Here is an 18,542-nt window from a genome sequence, read left to right as displayed (position 1 = left end):
TATTAGTGCACCCAGTTTGAAACCATATGACCAATCCTACTATAAGAAATTGATAGGTCATCAAGGGTATAAAAGGGGAGAGTATTTAAAAATTGGTATGAGAGCAATAGCCATCTAATAGGATTAACAACCCATCAACTCTTAAAAAGAAAATCACTGGTTCTCACAGGATTCACTGTGGGAAAGGAAGAAACCGAGCAGCCTGGGTATCAGGCAGAGGTGTTTAGCTCTGAAAGATAAATGGTGTTATAACGAAAAGATGAGGGAATAAAAGATTTATATCATGGAGGCTTCTTGGAAAAGGAATCAAAATGTATTCCAGAATGCTATTACCTTAAGGATAAAATCTTAAGACGGAATGGAGAGTTTGACAGTTACTGCAATTAGGAAATAGGCTGAAGTTCACCAGATAGTGTTGACTGTAGCATACAGACAGGAAGTATTGTGGGCAGCACGCAAATTATCTATAGGTGGTCATCTAGGAGTGCGAAAGACTCAGGCTAAGATACAAAAGCATTTCTATTGGCCTGGATTACATAAGGATGGGATTGAAATTTGCAGTACCTGTCATACATATCAGCTGGTAGCAAAGTCACAGGGCGTAATAAAACCTGCACCTTTGATACCAATTCCTGCAGGTTTACATAGGTTATAATTGATTGTGCATGACTTGTCCCTAAAACCAAAAGAAGGAATCAGCATTTGCTAGCCATAATGGACGTCTAGCAGATTTTCCGAGGCAATTCCATTATGGAATGTCAAGGCAAAAAGAGTTGTAGAAGATTTGTTTGTTTACTTTACCCATTATGGACTACCCAGGAAATTCAGTCAGACCAAAGGTCCAATTTTACTGCCAAATTATTTAAGATGGTCATGGCTAGTTCAGGCATCAAACACTTTAAATCAAGTGTGTACCATCCTGAGTCCCAGGGAGCTTGGAAAAGGTGGCATCAGATCCTAAAGACCATGCTGAGAGTTTATTGCCAGGGTTACCCAGATAAAGGTACCCCATTTATATTATTCGTTCAGAGAGACACTCCAAATGAATCAACTTTGTTTACTCCATCTGAATTGATTAATGGACATGATGTAAGAGGGTCTTTAAAATTAATCTAGTAAAAAGTAGATAGGAAGTGAGACCTCACAGTTGTACTATGTGTCTGAGGTGACAGCAAGATTAAACAGAGTAGGTGAATTACCTAGACAACATCTGAAGATGGCACAGCACATAATGAAGTAGCAGATAAGAAATGTAAAATTTGTACATTGGCTGTGGGGATAAAGGACTGGTGCAGTTACCAGTGGGAGGATATCCTTTCAAAGCAAGGTTTAGTAGTCGTGTGTGCGTGTCTTTGTCAGAAACTCCCAGTTGGCCCTGAGTTCTACCATAATGTCCAGGAATGCGAGCTGTTCATTCCCTTCTTCCTTGGTGAACTTGATACCAGTGAGAGTATTGTTTATAAGTTGGTGAGTCTCCTCTTGTTTGTCGCTTCAGGTTTAATTTATAGGTAGTCTGTTTTGTTGATTTGCCCGGTCTGTTTGAGTCTCTTTAGTGTGTTGATTATTTTATTACCCATTTGTGGTGTTGGGTCTATTTGCATTGGCCAATATGCATTTGTGTCTGCCAGTAGCATGTATGCTTCAATGAGGTAGTCCCATTTGTATTACTGCCATGTGCCTGTTGTCTGCTAGTGGGATTATGATATTTTTATCTTTTTTCAGTCTTTCTAGGGCCTTCTTTTCTGATATGTTAAAGAGAGTGTTCAGTTTGTTCCTTCTGGTCAGTGTCGGGACCACTGTCTGTTTTATGGCTTGTTGTGTCTCCTCATTGATGCCTTTGGTCTTCAGCGTGGATTCTAGTTCTGCTAGGAACTCTGTCTTTATGACACAGTCCTAAAGGAAGTCTGTACCAAACTTTAGTGGCGTGGTGGCACCACTGACAGATCGGTTAAAGAAGAACATGAAATTCCACAGGACTGACCAACATCAGGAGGCATTTGAGAATTTACAAGCAGCATTAGCCACCGCACCACTTTTAGCCATGCCAAATTTCCAGAAGCCCTTTAAAGTGACTTTCAATGCAAGTGATGTAGGGATTGTAGCCGTGTTGAAGCAGAAAGATGACTGTAGAATTGAAAGGCCAGTTAGTTTTCAAAGAAACAATATCTACCAGAGAAAACGCTCAACCACTGAGAAAGAATTATTGAGTTTGGTACTGGCCTTACAATGTTTATGTTGCAAACAAGGTATCAGACAGTTGTGCAACTGATCACAACCCAATTGACATTTTTGGAAGGATTTAAAGATAAGAACACCAGGCTATTTCATTGGAGTCTTCTGTTACAAACATTTAATTTACAAATTACACATGTTGCAGGCCATGAAAATATTATTGCGGATGCATTATGATGGTTTTAATGTTATATAAATATATATATAGAATTAGCATGGAATCTGTAGATTATAGACCTATGGATCTAGTAATAACTGTGTTAAGGATTAGAAAAAAATGTTCTACTCAGAACTTACTTTCCTATCCATTTTTGTTTATTTCAGCAAATTTAGCAAACTTACTTTCAGACTCTTGCTCCAAATCATTTATATATGAGTAAGGCCTGAGGTTAAAAGGGAATATAACTAGGTTACATGGTCAAAGATCTGGCAAATGGAATATCATGCGTGGAAAGGGAGGTGAGAGAAGCTGGAAGGAGATACAGTAAATAGAAATACCAAGCTGAAGAGACAGGTCAGGCAGGAACATGACAGGGAACAAGGAAAGATTGTTGGATTAAATTGCACGTATTTCAATGCAAGAGGGCTGACAGATAATGCCAATGAACTCAGGGTGTGGATAGGTACGTGGGACAGGGATATTTTAGCCATTATAGGAACATGGCTAAGGGAGGGGCAGGACTGGCAGCTTAACATGTCAGAGCACAAGTGCTTTAGTTGGGACAGAGGTAGGGGAAAAGAGGGGGGGAGGAGTTGCATTTTTTGATTAAGGAGAGTATCACAGCAGTAGTCAGAGATGTAAAAACTGAGGGATTAGCCAGTGAGACTTTGTCAGTGGAGCTAAGAAATAAGAAGGGATAGTGGCATTATTGGGGTTGTACTATTGGTACCCAAATAGTTAACGAGGATTAGAGGGGCAAATATATAAGGAGACTTGCAGGAGCATTAGGGTTATCATAGTGGGAGATTTTAATTTTCCTAACATTGACTGGAACTGCCATAGTGTTAAGGGCTTAGATGAGGTGGAATTTGTTAGCTGTGTTCAGGAAAGTTGCCTCAAGCAGTATACAGATAGTCCTTCTTGGGAAGAGGCGAAACTCGATCTATTCTTAGGAAATAAGGCAGGAGAGATGACTGAGGTGGCAGTGCGGAAGCACTTTGGGACCAGTGACCATAGTTCTATGAATTTTAAAACAGTTACAGAGAAGGACAAAACTGGTCCACAGGTTCATGCTCTAAATTGGGGGAAGGTGAATTTTGATGGAATTAGACAGGAGCTTGCAGGAGTTAATTGGAGTAGTTTGTTTGCAGGTAAAGGGACATCTGGTAAGTGGCAGGCCTTTAAAAGTATGAATAACTATAGTTCAAGGTCTATATGTTCCTGTGAGGGTAAAGGGCAAGGTTGGCAGAAGTAGGGAACATTGGATGACAAGAGATATTGAGGCTTTGACCAGAAAAATGGACGAGGCATGGCTAAGGTACAGGTAGCTGGGATCAAGGAAACCCCTGGGAGATATATATGGGAAACTGGAGTTTATTGAAGAAGGAAATCAGGAGGGCACGAGATAGCTTTGGCTGACAAGATTAGGGTGACCCCAAAGAGATTCTTTAAGTATATTAAAGGAAAAAGAATAACTAGAGAGCGAATAGGACCTCTCAAGGTCCAAAACGGGCCTATTTGTGTGGAACTGCAGGAGATGGGTGAGGTCCTCAATGAATACTTCTCCTCTGTGTTTACCGTGGAGAAAGACAAGATGACTTTAGGAAGTTAGTGGCAATATCTTGGGGATAGAGATGTTGGAAGTATTAAAATGTACAAAGGTGGCTAAATCTCCTAGTCCTGACCAGGTATATCTGAGAACCCTGCAAGAGGCTACATAAGAAATTGCCGGGACCCTGGTTGATATATTTGCAGCATCGTTAGACATGGATGAGGTTTCGGAAGACTGGTGGGTAGCAAATGTTGTGCCCTTCTTCAAGAAGGACTGCAAAGAAAAGTCTGGGAATTACAGACCAGTAAACCTAACATCTGTGGTAACTAAGTTACTTGAGAAGATTCCGAGGGATAAGATATACATGCATTTGGAAAGACACAGTTTGATTAGGAGTAGTCAGCATGGCTGTGTGGGAGAGATCATACCTCACAAATTTGTTAGAGTTATTTGATGCAGAGAACAGGAAGGCTGAGAGCAGGGCAGTAAACATAGTTTCTATGGATTTCAGTAAGGTCTTTGATAAGGTTCCACATGGTAGGCTGCTCTAGAACGTTAGTTCGCATGGAATCCAGGGAGAGCTGGCAGATTGGATACCCAACTGGTTTGATGGTAGGAAGCAGACAGTAATAGCAGAAGGATGCTTATCTGACTGGAGGCCTGTGACTAGTGATGTGCCTCAGAGGTCGGTCCTGGGCTCACAGCTGTTTGGAATCTAGATCAATGATTTGGATGAGAATGTACAAGGCGTAATGAGTAAATTTGCAAATGACACTAAAAGAGGCAGTATTGTGGACAGTGAAGAAGGTTATCAAAAATTGCACCAATATCTTGATCAGCTGGGTGAGTGGGCCGAGAAATGGCAAGTGGAGTTTAACACAAACAAGTGTGAGGTGTTGCATTTTGGAAAGTCAAATCAAGGGTGGGAGTTTCATGGTGAATGGTAGGACCTTAAGGATAGTAGTGGAACAGAGAGACCTTGGAGTTCAGGTGCTCAGTTCTCCAAAAGTGGAGACACAGGTAGACAGGGCAGTGAAAGCGGCTTCTGGCACACTGGCCTTCATCAGTCAGGGCAGTGAGTGAAGAAACTGGGAAGTTATGTTGCAGTTGTACAGGATGTTGGTGAGGCTGCAATTGGAGCTGTGTTCAGTTTTGGTCACCTTGCTACAGGGAGCATGTTATTAAACTGTAAAAAACAGCAGAGGACATTTACAAGGATTTGTCAGAACTCAAAAGGACTGTGTTATAGGGAGAGGTTGAACAAGCTAGAACATTTTTCTTTACAGCAAGGAGACTGAGGGGGGAAATCTTATAGAAGTCCATAAAATCATGAGAGGCATGGATAGGGTGAATGCACTTGGTCTTTTTCCCATAGTTAGGGAATCGAGGACTGGAAGGCATCAGTTTAAGGTAAACGGGGAAAGAATACATGGAAACCTGAGGAACAACTTTTATTTTTACACACAAGTTGGTATGCCTATGGAATGAGCTGCAGCAAAAAAGTGGCTGAGGCGGGTACATTAACAACATTTAAAAGGCATCTGTACAAATACATGAAGAGAAAAGGTTGAGAAGGATATAAGCAAAGTGCAGGGAAATAGGGTTAGGATGGATGAACATTTTGGTTGGCATGGACCAGTTTCAGCCGAAGGGCCTGTCTGTGCTGTAAGACTCTAAGCTGTAAAAAGATGAGGTTCTAGCTCTGATCCCTGTGGCATACCAGTCATTACATTTACGGTAATGACTCCTGTTGCGCTCCAATCTTTTATTCACATCAATATAACCCCTACTCCATAAGCCTTCGTTTCCCGCCACAGCCTTTGACATGGCTCCTGATCAAATGTCTTCTGCTATTCAAGGGCAATATATACATAGGTTCCCTTTTAGCCAAAGCAAATGTGACTTCTTCAAAGAACTCTAATACAGTGGTTAAACGTGATTTCCTTTATCACAAAACCGTACTGAATCAGTCTGATTAACTTGAACATTCGCAAATGCTTAGCTGTAAGCTTGTTAATAACAGCTTCTAACATTTTCTTTATGACTGGGTTTAAGCTTGCTGGTCCATAATTTTCAACATTTGACTTCCTTGCTTCTTGAATAAAGAGGTTACATTCATTACTGCCTGAACCAATTGAACGTTCCCTGAATGTAGGAAATGTTGGAAAATTAGAACCAACACATCAATTAACACACTAGCCACCTTTTAAGGTGCTAGGATGAAGTCCAGCAGGCCGGAGACTTGTCAGTACCAAGAAATTATAGTTCTAAAAATTTGCATAGAATCACTTCATGATTTTCTTTAGTTCCTTCCTCTGCTCCATTTCCTGAACCACAGCTATTTCTGGGATTCTCTTTTTCTTCTCAAATATCTTTTAACAATTTTTAAAGAGTGATTTAATATTTCCAGTCAGCTTTCCATTCTTTTAATCATTCATTGCTTTTCAAAACAATCTGTTCAATATTGTCTAATCTGACAATATTGAACAGGGTGGAGATAGCTATTACGAGGGGGCAGAGTTTTAAAGTGAGTGGAGGTAGATATGGGGAGATGTCAGAGGTAGGTTCTTTCCTCAGTGTGTGGTAGGGCCGTGGAATGCATTGCTGGAGAGGGTAGTGGAGTTAGTCTCATTTGGGGCATTTAAGCGGCTATTAGATAGGCATATGGACGTTAGTATAAGGTAGGTGTGGAGGTTAGATAGACCTTCGGTTTAGGGTAGAAGTTCGGCACAACATTGTGGTGTGCAGGGCCTGCACCAGGCTGTACTGTTCTGTGTTCAATGTTCTGACCGGTCAGTTATCTTTATGTTGGATACGTTTTTTCAAAATTAACCATGGATTGTGGATCCTTCCCTTATAAGACTTTTTTCCTTGTTGGAATGCTTCAATTCTGTGCTCTGAAATATCTCCTTTGCTGTCTGTCAATGCATTTTTATTGACCTCTCTCCTTACTTAATTTGCTCATTCACTTCAGCCGGCTCTGCTTTCATACCCTCAAAATTATCCCAAATAGGTTTAAAATACTAGCATGCGACCTACTCTCTTGCTCAAACTGAATGCAAATTTGAATCATATTATGATCATAGTGATCCAAGGGCATATTCACAATGCGATTATTAATTAATCTTACCTTGTTGCACAACATGTCTAGTACAGTTTGGTCTGGTCAGCTCCAGATCATGCTAATCTAAGAAATTATTCTAAGCATTTTATGAAGTCTGGGCTTCTAGGCTACTTTTGCCCATCCGATTTTTCCAGTTTATAAACAGATTAAAACCCTCCAAAATTATGCCAAACATTTCCGATGTGCTCCCATTATTTCTTCCTTTATACTTTATCCTAATGTGAAATTAATGTTAGAGGGCCTACTCAAAAACTCCCACTAGTGACTTCTTGCCTGTTATTCCTCATCTCAGCTCAAACCAGCACTTCTTCCTGGATTCCCAAATTTAGGTCTTCCTTCTCACTTAATTCTTGCATTAGTACAAGAAAATCCACTCCTCCAACATTTTCTAGCTTCCTGTCCTTCCTAATCCCTTCAACATTCAAGTCTCAAGCCACGTCATCCTGCAGTCACATCTCCGTAATGGCTATTAGACCATACTGATTAATTTCTATATGTGCTTTAAGTTAATCTATTTTGTTCCACATTGTGTCATTGAGATGCAGAGCCTTTAGTTTTAGGATTTCATTATTTTTGTAATTTTTAGCCTCATGTTGATTAACTGTTGAATATGTACTTTCTATCTCTTTCTGTCATGGCCTGTTTTTCATTTCCCATATTAACACTTACCTCTTTTTCCTTGACTCGACTCTCTGGTTTATCATATATACCCCAAGTTGATTTCTTACCCTCACTATTAAAATCTGAAAACAGTCAAGGGTGAGTTCAACAATGACTCATCATCCACAGCTCTCTGAAGAGGAGAATTCCAGACACCGAATCCTCAGGAAGACATTTCTCTGCACCCACTTTCAAATGAGAGCCTTTTTACTTGGAAACTGCACTCAAGTTTTGCATTCCCCCACGAAGAGAAACATTCTCTCAGCGTCCACCCTGCCGACCTCCCTTAGAACCTCAGTCCAAAGAGATCATATCTCATTCTTCTAAAATACAAATCTATTTAGGTCCAACTACCACAACTTTTTGTCAAAAGACAACCATGTTATCTTAGGGCTAACACTAGTGAACATTCTCTGAATTGCTTCCAATGCAAATATGCTCTTCCTTACATAAAGTGGCAAAGACTAAACAGTACATTTATTGCAGTGTCATCAATTTTCCATGCTACAAATGTAACTTTGTGATTTGCTGATTTTATTATGTGCGCTTAATGCTAAAACACAGCCAACTCTCTGCAAGACGCAACTGAAAAAACACAAAAACCTGATAGGAATAGGCTAAACTAATGAGCTTAAATTTTGGAAGACCTACTTTTAAATAATTCTTATTCAACAAGGTATTACAGTACACAATAAGTGAAAATGCTTTTAGGTTAACAGACTTGAGTTCCTTCAGGTGAAGCTTAGGCAATTTTGAAATTATGATCAGCAGTCGCATGAAAATACTGTAGTTTCTAAATTAGAATAAGCCAATGTAAGGTAAATCAGTTCACCTTGCTGTCCTCCAAGCAGCCGTTCAACACCCTTGATTAATTTGTGACGGTGCCCATAGGCATTAATTCCAATTTCTTTCAGCTCTTCATGGCCCATGTCTGCAAGCACATCCAATGTGATCTGAAAAATTTCAGCACATTGTCAAATCCTGGAGCTGAGAAAATCGCTATTCAAATTTTTAAACAAGTTGAAAAGGCAGATTTCACATTTTCCTCTAAGTACTTAAGCAACATCATAGCTCACTCCTTATTCACCCCAATAACCCTTCTTCCCGCTTCACCTTCCTGTGTAATTGCAGGAGATGCAACAGCTGCCTTTTTATTTGCTCCTAAGGAGGAAGAGGGGGACACTTAACACAGATTGAATATTCACTTTGAGGAACACTTCTTTAGAATGTTTGGCCTCAGGTATGCTGTCCCTTCTCTTGTGAATTCTCTACACCACTAACTCCTCCAAAATTTAAGGCATATCTTGATAAACACAGGAACAGAGACGAAGAGAGGGACAGAAACCACGTATGGGCAACAAGCAGCAGGTCTAAATAAGGGCTAGGAATTGGCCATCTTGTCCTTAGTTCTTGTTCAATCTCCAACATTGCTCTAATAAAACTCAATGTAAGCTCAAGGAACAGCACCTAATTTTTCGAAGGGGCACATTCTGAACTCAACATGGAAGCAATTTCGGATTTTTAGCTTCTGCCCTCATTTGTTTGGATGAAATCTACTGTTGATGATTCTACTACTCCATTTAAACTTTCCCCAGATCCAAATTTTGTTTTTTCAAATTTGATCTATGATCACCTTCCTTGCCTTCCACCATCATGCCATTTGTCACTGAATCTCTCCTGTCTTTCATCACATCAAATACCATTCCCTTGCTCACCATATTCTCAACCACTTTTTCTATCTCTGTACTTACTTAAGACCTATTTCATCTAACTTCTTCCATTCTGCTGAGAAAGCACTGAGCTAAACATTATTCATTTTTTCTCCACAGATGCTGTCTGACCCAAGCATTCCCAAAATTTCTGTTTTGTTTATTTTCACATACCTGTTCCCTTTCAAATATATCCCGCAAGTGTTCCAAGCCCAGACTTTTAAGGAATTGGTTTATATTCATGTCAAGCACAGTAACTGCAAAACAAAAAATATTTATGTTCCAATATCAGATTAAATGAATGAATGTTAGATGCACAAGGGAAAATGATCTGTATTATTATAGCATTTTATCGCAGCTTCACACTACACTAATGCACTTCATATGTAATGATACAAACAGCTAAATGGTAACAACAGCATTAGAATTCCCATTTTTTGCTTCCATTTGTGTTACGGAATTGTTTCATATACATCTCAACAAGACCAAGACCTCTACGATCTCAAGGATGCCTAGGAACACTATAACCTGAAAATCTCCTTCAAGCCATGCTGACATGGAACTGTACACGTTTCTTACACTTGTTGGGTCATAACTCTGGAACTTCCTGCTTTACAACACTCTGGGTGTACGTAAACGTATGGACTGCAGGAGGAAAAGAAGAAAGCTATATCAGAGCTCCCTAGTGGGAACTGGCATCATTGGAACCTCAACCAGGATTCCACACCACTGTGGTTGATACCCAAGCCCTATCGGAATTATGTCCTCCATTTTCGTCCTCACCTCTTCACTTTCCTCCCAGAGCAACAACAGGACTCCCTCCTGTTTTCCAAGCCTTCACCCCTCGAGCGTCTGCATTAAAAGTTCGTCTGCCATCTCAAGCAGGTTCCCACTCCGAAACATACCACGGATTCAAGACGGTGCCTACAAAGATTGGCTTCTTACAAGCTCTTACAGTAGACCTAACTCATTCCTACACTTTTAAGCCTAATTTTTCACTCTGTTCAAGGTTTCTTCATCCTAATGATCTGTATGTCCTTGTTGACTATGATCTGCCTGTACTGCTTGCAAACAAAGCTTTTCACTGTACTTAGGTAAACGTGACAATAAATCAAATCAAATCTAATGTCTTCCTTTGCCCTCCAAGCATTCTGCAGGGAATGTTCTTTCCATGACACATGAGTCAACTCCTGTCATTTCTAACACTTCTTCAGCCATCTTCCACCATCCTCCAACACACCCTTCTTTTGCCATACAATCTTAGAAAACATAACCACACCCACAAATCTTACCTACGTAGGTCAGGTCTGCTGACATCAAACCTATTTACTGCGTTTGACACCTACTTTTCACCTGGGCTGCTTTACCACCTGTTTAAATTGCTTTGCATCTCACCTTTATCAACAGCACAAAGATGTCAATTTTCTAGCCACTTCAAGGTTCGAAGAGTCAAGGTGAACTCAACACATTAACTCAGTTTCTTGCTCCACAGGTGCTGCCAGACCAGCTTAATTTCTCCAGCACTTGTTTTTATTTCGCATCTCTAGCAGCTGCAGGACTTTGCTTTAAATTTACATCAATTTTTAGTCAGCCTACCTTCCCCTTCTTTTCTTTCATTGCCTGTAGCTCCATCAGCTGCACCAGAGGCACCATTCACAGCTAGCTCTGCAAGTGGGCCAGTCAGGTTATCAACACTGCTAGCAGCAGACAAACAAGAGGGAGTTGAGGCTGGAGAGATCACTGCTGCACTAACAACAGTTGCCTGAGGTTTATAACAGCTTGGGAGGGCTTCTGGTGGCATAGCATCAATAAGCAAGGCCCTGATGTCGTCAGCCTGAAGTAAGAAAAACAAGAACATTTATAAGTTTTCACCCTGGGAAATTTTAAATACACTGACAGCTTTAAAATATCAACTAATTCACACAGGTCACTATGCAATATCGTAAACACACACTAGCTAAATGTAATGTAATACTTGACACTCCCTTGAATTTTGAACGTACTGTAGCCAAATCCAAAGGAGTCTGGCCTTCCTGATTCTTCATGGTCGGGTCTGCCCCATGAGCCAGCAACAGAGCACAAAGTTGTGTCCTTCCTTTCTGTGCTGCTTCATGCAGTGGAGTGAAGGCCCATTTATCAGTTGCGTTGACACAGGTGTTGTATTTGATCAAAAGTGCTGCAATATCAACATGCTGAAAGGAAAGCATAATAAGGACTTAGAAATGTAATTTTACCCATACAGTCCTTACTTAAAGTTCTGACTGTGTTCGTGAAAATTGTAATCTTAAGTGAAACAACTTCAAATGAATCATGACTTCCATAGGAACCAATGGGCTTCTTTTGACATTTATCACCCAGAAAAAGGAGAGATACTAAGTACATAGGCAGTACTACATTCTTAGCTGAAATGATTTACAAAATAAAATGCATCATGAAATGTTTTTAAAACAAAAGATACTCTCAAGATTTCATCTGGTGGCAGTGGCTGGTCAGTGCAGACAGCAGCTGGACATGGAACACAGGACCAGGATGAAGTCATTCAGCTGCACAGGTTGCTTCAATAATTTTAATTGCGGCTGATTATCTACCTCACCGCCATATTCCTGCACTATCCCCATATCCCTTGATGTCATTAGTAACTAGAAATCTAGCAATCTCTAGTTTAAATGTCCTTAATGACTGAGCTTCCTGAACCCTGAATTCCAAAAATTCACAGATCTCTGAGTAATGAATTCCACCTAAATGGCTTGCTTTTGATACGGTGATTGATTCTGGGGGATACTGCATCTATCAGAACTACTTGTGCTGACTGACCTCTGGAGTGCAGCTAATAGCAAAAACAGGAGGTGGTAGGTGAGATTGGGAAGGCAGTGGGACAAGAAGGCGCGCTGAGGCTGGACAAGGCGGAGCGTGAGACAGGTACGGCAGAGGTGGGGATTATGGGGGACAGGGGTATAAAGACCAGACAGCAGAGTGGAAGGAAGGAAATGGCCAGGCAAGAGGAGATGGCAAGGCCTTGTAGTCACACAATTTCCTGGTTAAGAAGGGAGCGAGAAACACTCATGGGCCGATTTAAAGAAAAGAAATCTTTTGACAATCCCACACTACAGTTGGGCTCTAAGAACCAGAGTGACTGAGTGTCAACTACCAATAGGCACAGACAATGGTTTCTCTTGATAACTTATAACATGGAAAAAGATGCTCATGGAGTCCAGTGGCAAGTGACAATGCAGCATTTGCTTACCCCATACGATGCTGCATTATGAAGTGGAATCAGGCCCCCTTTATCTTGGGCGTTAACATCTGCACCATGCTCGAGAAGATAATCAGCAACTTCAAGGTTATTATAGCCAGCTTTGAAATAAAAACAGAATAATTAAAAATGCTACACAGCATACATATTTTATCAGCTAATTACGGGATAGTCCTTGTGCTGCATTTTACAGAATTAGCTATTCAGAACTTTCTGATTAGAAGAAAACCTATGGATAATATACTAATACATCAGCATCAACACACTGAAAAGGCAAACTCATGAACTGTCTATGCTTTCAAATTGCTTAGGGGCTGTGAAAATAAGAGGTGGCCACAGTAGCTGAATTGCTTTGCAGCATCAGGTGATTGCCACAAAGTGTTTCAACACCAGAAACTCCACTTTAAATTATTGAAAAGGAGTGATTTGTTTAGTCATCTGTTGCCAATGAATATTTTATAAAGACAAGGATTCGAATTTGTTGCGTCTTTCATAATGTTAGTGTACCCCAAAAGATTTGATAAGCAATGAAATGTAGTCACTGCTGTAATAGGAAACACCAGTGTCGAGCAACAATGTCCCACAAACACCAATGAGGTAACAATATTCCAACTCATTTTTGAATAACATCGTGTATTTTGTGCCCAGCTGGGGGGCAATAGGTTTCAGTTACGTATATCATCTGAAAGATCGTACAGCAGTCACTCAGTGCTGCATTAGTGTGTCAGCTTTGATTATGCACTCAAATTTCTGTAGTGGAACTTGAATTACTGAACTTTATCACAGAAGCATGAGTGCTACCACTGAAACATGGCACTTTAAATTTAACCAGGATTTTTTATTGAAGGTTTCAATTTGATCTAGTTTTCTGACAATCTGAGACTGCTTCAACTAATTCACCTGAAATAGATTATGCAAGCAGTAAGATGTTTACTTCAAATGATGTACAAATTCAATGCAACTCATAGTGTCTTGCACAAGCTGAAATACTTGAACTGAGTTCCACACAGCAGTTTAAAAAAAAAATCATTATCTGACTGCAGTTCCCACATATCGACCTTTGGAAATAAAAATGAAAACACAGAATTAACAACTGCAACAACTATTTGGGTATACTGTAAATCCAATACAATGCAAAGGTGAGGGTCCAAGAAGTGAAACTGCTTTAGAGATGGACTATATTACCACTGAAGTTCTCAGTTATTCTGAATCATCTCCATGCTGCAACTATTTCTATGAATTAGGTTGTTTGTTTACCTTTTGTCTTCCACAGCTCACCTTTATTCAATTTTTATAATAAAGCACCTTTATCATCCTGATGTTTTTTAGTTTTCCCTAGTAACGTGCTAATTACATGTAATTGCAGTTCTTTTTAAAAACCTAACTGACTTAAGGTTGAATTGAACCCTCTGGCCTCTAGGTGACATGCAGCCAAACAATGCAAAGCCATCTTGGAGACTGCCCTTAAAGATAGGAGTCAAGGTTGAGAGTACTTGCATTCTCCAGGAATATTTCAAGCTTTCAAAGGCCACCCACATTCTCAAAGCCATGCTGGACTGCACCTGCACTGCACACCATTGATGCAGACAATATAGGTTGTGAACCCGATTACTTCTGGCTACAAAGTAAGAAAAGCTGACTGACTGGGATGTTTGGAAGGACAATGGAGGCTGCAGCTAAAATTTGGAGCCAGGAGATCTCTATGCCAAAAACCAATAAGTGCTGTTTATTTGCATTTTCACAGATTTCGACTGTACTTAATTTCAGTGCTTGATATTTTATGCCAGAAGAGCAGGTCCACTTCTTTAAAATTGCAGGTGATTTCTAAAAATCATACCTGTTAGATTGTTCCATACAAAACAAGCTTGGAATTTTGCTATTTTCGGAGGGAATCTGGTCAATCAGAATATTCCTTGCCTTTGTCGGACAGACAGTTAGCTTCAATGCAAGGTACCGAGTCTGGCTGCATTTTTTCTTCTATTTCTTCCAATCACTAGGCTTAGATTTCAATTCTACAATATCCTATAATGGTGGCACTGGTTTGATGTCATATAGGATTGTAGAGCTCAAAAATGAGGCTATTTAGCACATCATGCCTGTGTTGGTTTTTTAAGGAAAGCTGTACAATTAATCACACTCACCTGCTCTTCTTCAACAGATTTAACAGTTTCCTCTTAAATACTTACCTAATGTGATTTTCTTTTTTTGTGTCTGCTTTGACTGCTCTTTTGTTAGCATATTCAAATCAACCTGCTGTACGGCACCTTTGATTTTCCTCAGATAATTATCCCCGCACAGTAAACGACTGATCAACTTCAAAGACCACCAAAATTGATTTAGCTCTCATAAATGAGGTGGGAGAAATAACCACAGTGAATTTTGGAGAACAAGCCGAAAATGGGACGAGCAAGTTTTACCATACAAACCAACAATGAGTTAACAGTTAAAGATTCTGCTGGACTGGAATAATGCAAGTTTCAGAGAGGGAATAAAATTTAGATATAATTAACTGAAGTTTAATAAAAACATTAAATCGATAACAGGACAAAGCCCAGGCCAAGTTTTACCTGCAAGATGAAGGGGTGTTGAGTTCCTTCCTTGAGTATCTCTGCAATTTATGTTCTCGGGGGTACACAGCTTCTGAACTCTGGCTAGGCAGCCTTTCTTAGCAGCATCAAGCAAAGCAGCATCACCTCGTAATAAATCCTGAATATCTGTGTCTCCTTCTTTCACAAGATCCAGAGGTGTGTTCCCATCTCTATTCTTCTTTGTTGGGTCAGCTCCATGCTAAGTAAAATTAGGTCAATCTCAATAACATACTCAGATAAGCTTCTTTTTATGTAAACAGATATATTTTTAACGAATTTTGATGAAGCTTAGGAGCAGCATACATTGCTCAACCCTCGCATCCAACCAAGATTCAAACAGATTGTGACTGACGAATATTTTAATTTCATTTACCTTTCCTGATTCTATAACCTTCATCCACTGATACAAAACTCAAAGTGTCAAACTTTGAATTGGTAATGTTAAACCAACCTCAATAGTTCAAGTTCCAGATAATCACTAATCTGTGTTAAGAAGCACTTTCTAACATCACCCCACCACACAAGTGCTTGGCAATAAGCAAAGCCAACTAGTGTGAATCTAATCATTTCTCCTCAACATTCAATGACATTAACTGAACCACCCATATCAACACGATGGTTGCAAGAAATAGTCAGAGACCGAGAATTATGAGGCGAGTAACTCATTTCTAGACTCTACAGAGCACACTCGCCACCTATACTGCACAAGTCAGCAGTCTGATAGAATATTCTACAATTGACTGGGTAAGCGTGGTCCCCATCAACACAAACTCAACATCATCCAGGACAAAGCAATCCACTGGAATGGCATCCCATTCGCCAACTTAAAACATTCACTTCCTCCAACACTGATACACATTTGCAACTATATGTACTGTATTAGAAAATGCACTGCAACAACCCACCAATGCTGTGGCAGCAGACTGCAAACTTGCAGTTTGCTCCATCCAGAAGGACAAGGGCAGCAGGCACAGCAGAACATCACAATTTCCTCTTTAACTTGCACACGTTCCTGACTTGGAACTATACTGCTATTCTTTCATTGCTTCTGGATCAAAATCCTGAAACTCCTTTCCTAACAGTGCAGTGGGAGGACCTGCAATGGTTCAAAAAATTGCCCACAACTTCAAGGGCCATTAGGCATAAGAAATAAATGCTGACCTAGGCAGTGAAATCCACATCTATGAAAAAAATAACAAAACCTTTCAGGTTATGCTCATTGTCCTGATTTCCCCACTGGAAGAAATAAGTTATTCTTATCTATGCTTTCAACTTCTTGAACAATCTCAAGCACCTCAGTTAGATACCTGAATAAGGCTTTTTAAAAAAATAAACTGACATATTCTCAATGAATTTTGTTGACACTTCGGAACAGCAGCTCATTCAGCTGTTCAACCTTTGAGTCCACTCCAAGATTCAAACAAATTATGACTGATGCACATTTAAATACCACTTATCCTTCTTGATTCTATAACCTTCATACGCGACATAAAACTCAAAGTTTACCTGTGAATATGAAGCTCATCAATAAAACCTGTCCACATACTTTAATTCTTCTAGCCCTGGTATCATTCTGATGAATATTCAATGAACTGCCGCCAAGACCAATACCCTATATACAAGTCTTCCAGACTGAAAACCACATACCTTTAACAGCAGTTTACAAATCTCATATTTGCCTTTGGCTGCTGCTTCATGCAAAGGTGTGAATTTCCATAGGTCAGCAACATTCACTGATGCACCATGCCTCACCAGCAGTTCTGCTACTTCATAATGTCCATATGAACAAGCATTGTGCAAGGGCACTAAACCCCTGGAGGATGAAAAGTTCAAATCTGATCAACATTACATTTGTACAAATTAAACTCAAAAAAGCTATAAATCAAAATTTCAATTAAGAATTGTCAATCAAGCTCAAAGACACCGATGAGTTTGCTCTATTTAACATCTACTACTATTTAGTATCAGTTAAATTCTAATCATAAGAAAACAGCTATGAACTACCAACTTATGACACTGCTTAACACTCTCACCCCTTTTTAAAACAGCTACACACAGACAGAGGCAAACAAAATAATGTTGGCATAAAAACAAAGTACTGCAGACAATGGAAATCTGGCAGTTCAGAACAGTCATAAAGGACTTAAAAATATTGACTTGGTTTCTCTCTCCGTCCTTCCAGATGCTCAGTATTTTGCTGAAGGCACAGGTGGTTTGCGTATTAATTTTTCAGTTTCACAGTCACTGACTAAAAGCAATAGCTTACACCAAATAGTAGAAAATAATAACCGACTGTTTTCAGGCTTGTGTTACTTTGCTACACAAAGATATGGAGACAGACCCTGCATCTCCAGATTAGAGATCTCCAGTTTCTGCCACTGTTTCGTTCAAACACGCCGGCTGTTCATCTGCTAACAAACCAGACTGTTATCATCAGAATGATGAACTATGGAACTGATAACTGCACAAACTGATCAGCTATCTACTGCTGGCCAAATCTCTCACCCTTAGCTCTGCACCCTCAACTGCTTGCAAAGCAGTAATGTAAACACAGCTCACAATGAGTTTCAGTAACCTGTTTTCAAGAGTACAGCAATTCCTTCCAGTCTTCAGTTTAAAAAAAACACCTTTTCACATTTTAGACCATAGTCAAAACTGCAGAAAAATGAAAAGATATGGCTTTTACACAATAAAATAACAGAAAACACCTATTGCCATCTTTCCCTTCCTTGCCTGTAAAATATGATTACTTGTTGGTACACTGGTCATACTGAGAACCTACTTTAGCAGGCACAAATCAAATGAGAGACCTTTGAAACAATGTGATTTTGGGGAGCAGTGAAGATACCACATCCTTATGAAGATAATTCTGGAGGAAACAACAAGGAACAGTGTCTGATCTTCTCTTTGCGTTTCCATAGGTGTTGAGGTCAAGGGCATTACATATGCCAACATCTTGACTGAAACTAGTTAACTCAGTCAGTGAAGAAGTAAAGGAAATTCAATTCTGACTGGCCTGTGCAGCTCACCCAAAACCCTTCGGAGTTTTTCGTAAAAGCTGGTTTCTAAGGTTAGTTTAGCTTACTTCATAAATTTTATCCAAGGATTATGAAAACGGTTTAGTTCTCTTGTGTGACTCAAAACTTATGCCAACTCATTCAATTGTGAATTAAACTATGTGCGGATTGAAATCTGTCTAGCCCTTTGATCTTAATTCAGCAATGCATATACACACACTCAATTAAAAAGATTACCCCCCAGCTG

The 18,542-nt window shown here is 39.8% G+C and overlaps 1 protein-coding gene across 2 annotated transcripts in view; it reads right to left on the bottom strand.

The window, feature by feature from the left end:
* The window catches only part of tnksa (tankyrase, TRF1-interacting ankyrin-related ADP-ribose polymerase a), a 129,866-nt gene that overhangs the window by 16,069 nt on the left and 95,255 nt on the right, over positions 1-18,542 (bottom strand). For both annotated transcript variants that reach the window (XM_048526801.2, XM_048526802.2), the window contains 7 exons: positions 16,926-17,091; positions 15,258-15,477; positions 12,682-12,791; positions 11,441-11,629; positions 11,034-11,271; positions 9,612-9,694; positions 8,561-8,681 (listed from right to left, as the gene is read on the bottom strand). In XM_048526801.2, coding sequence (XP_048382758.1) covers positions 8,561-8,681; positions 9,612-9,694; positions 11,034-11,271; positions 11,441-11,629; positions 12,682-12,791; positions 15,258-15,477; positions 16,926-17,091 — 1,127 coding nt within the window. The remainder of the gene's footprint in view (positions 1-8,560; positions 8,682-9,611; positions 9,695-11,033; positions 11,272-11,440; positions 11,630-12,681; positions 12,792-15,257; positions 15,478-16,925; positions 17,092-18,542) is intronic.

This window comes from Stegostoma tigrinum, chromosome 3, assembly GCF_030684315.1.
Source record: "Stegostoma tigrinum isolate sSteTig4 chromosome 3, sSteTig4.hap1, whole genome shotgun sequence".
Lineage (NCBI taxonomy): Eukaryota > Metazoa > Chordata > Chondrichthyes > Orectolobiformes > Stegostomatidae > Stegostoma > Stegostoma tigrinum.
This window is presented reverse-complemented; position numbering and strand designations above follow the sequence as displayed.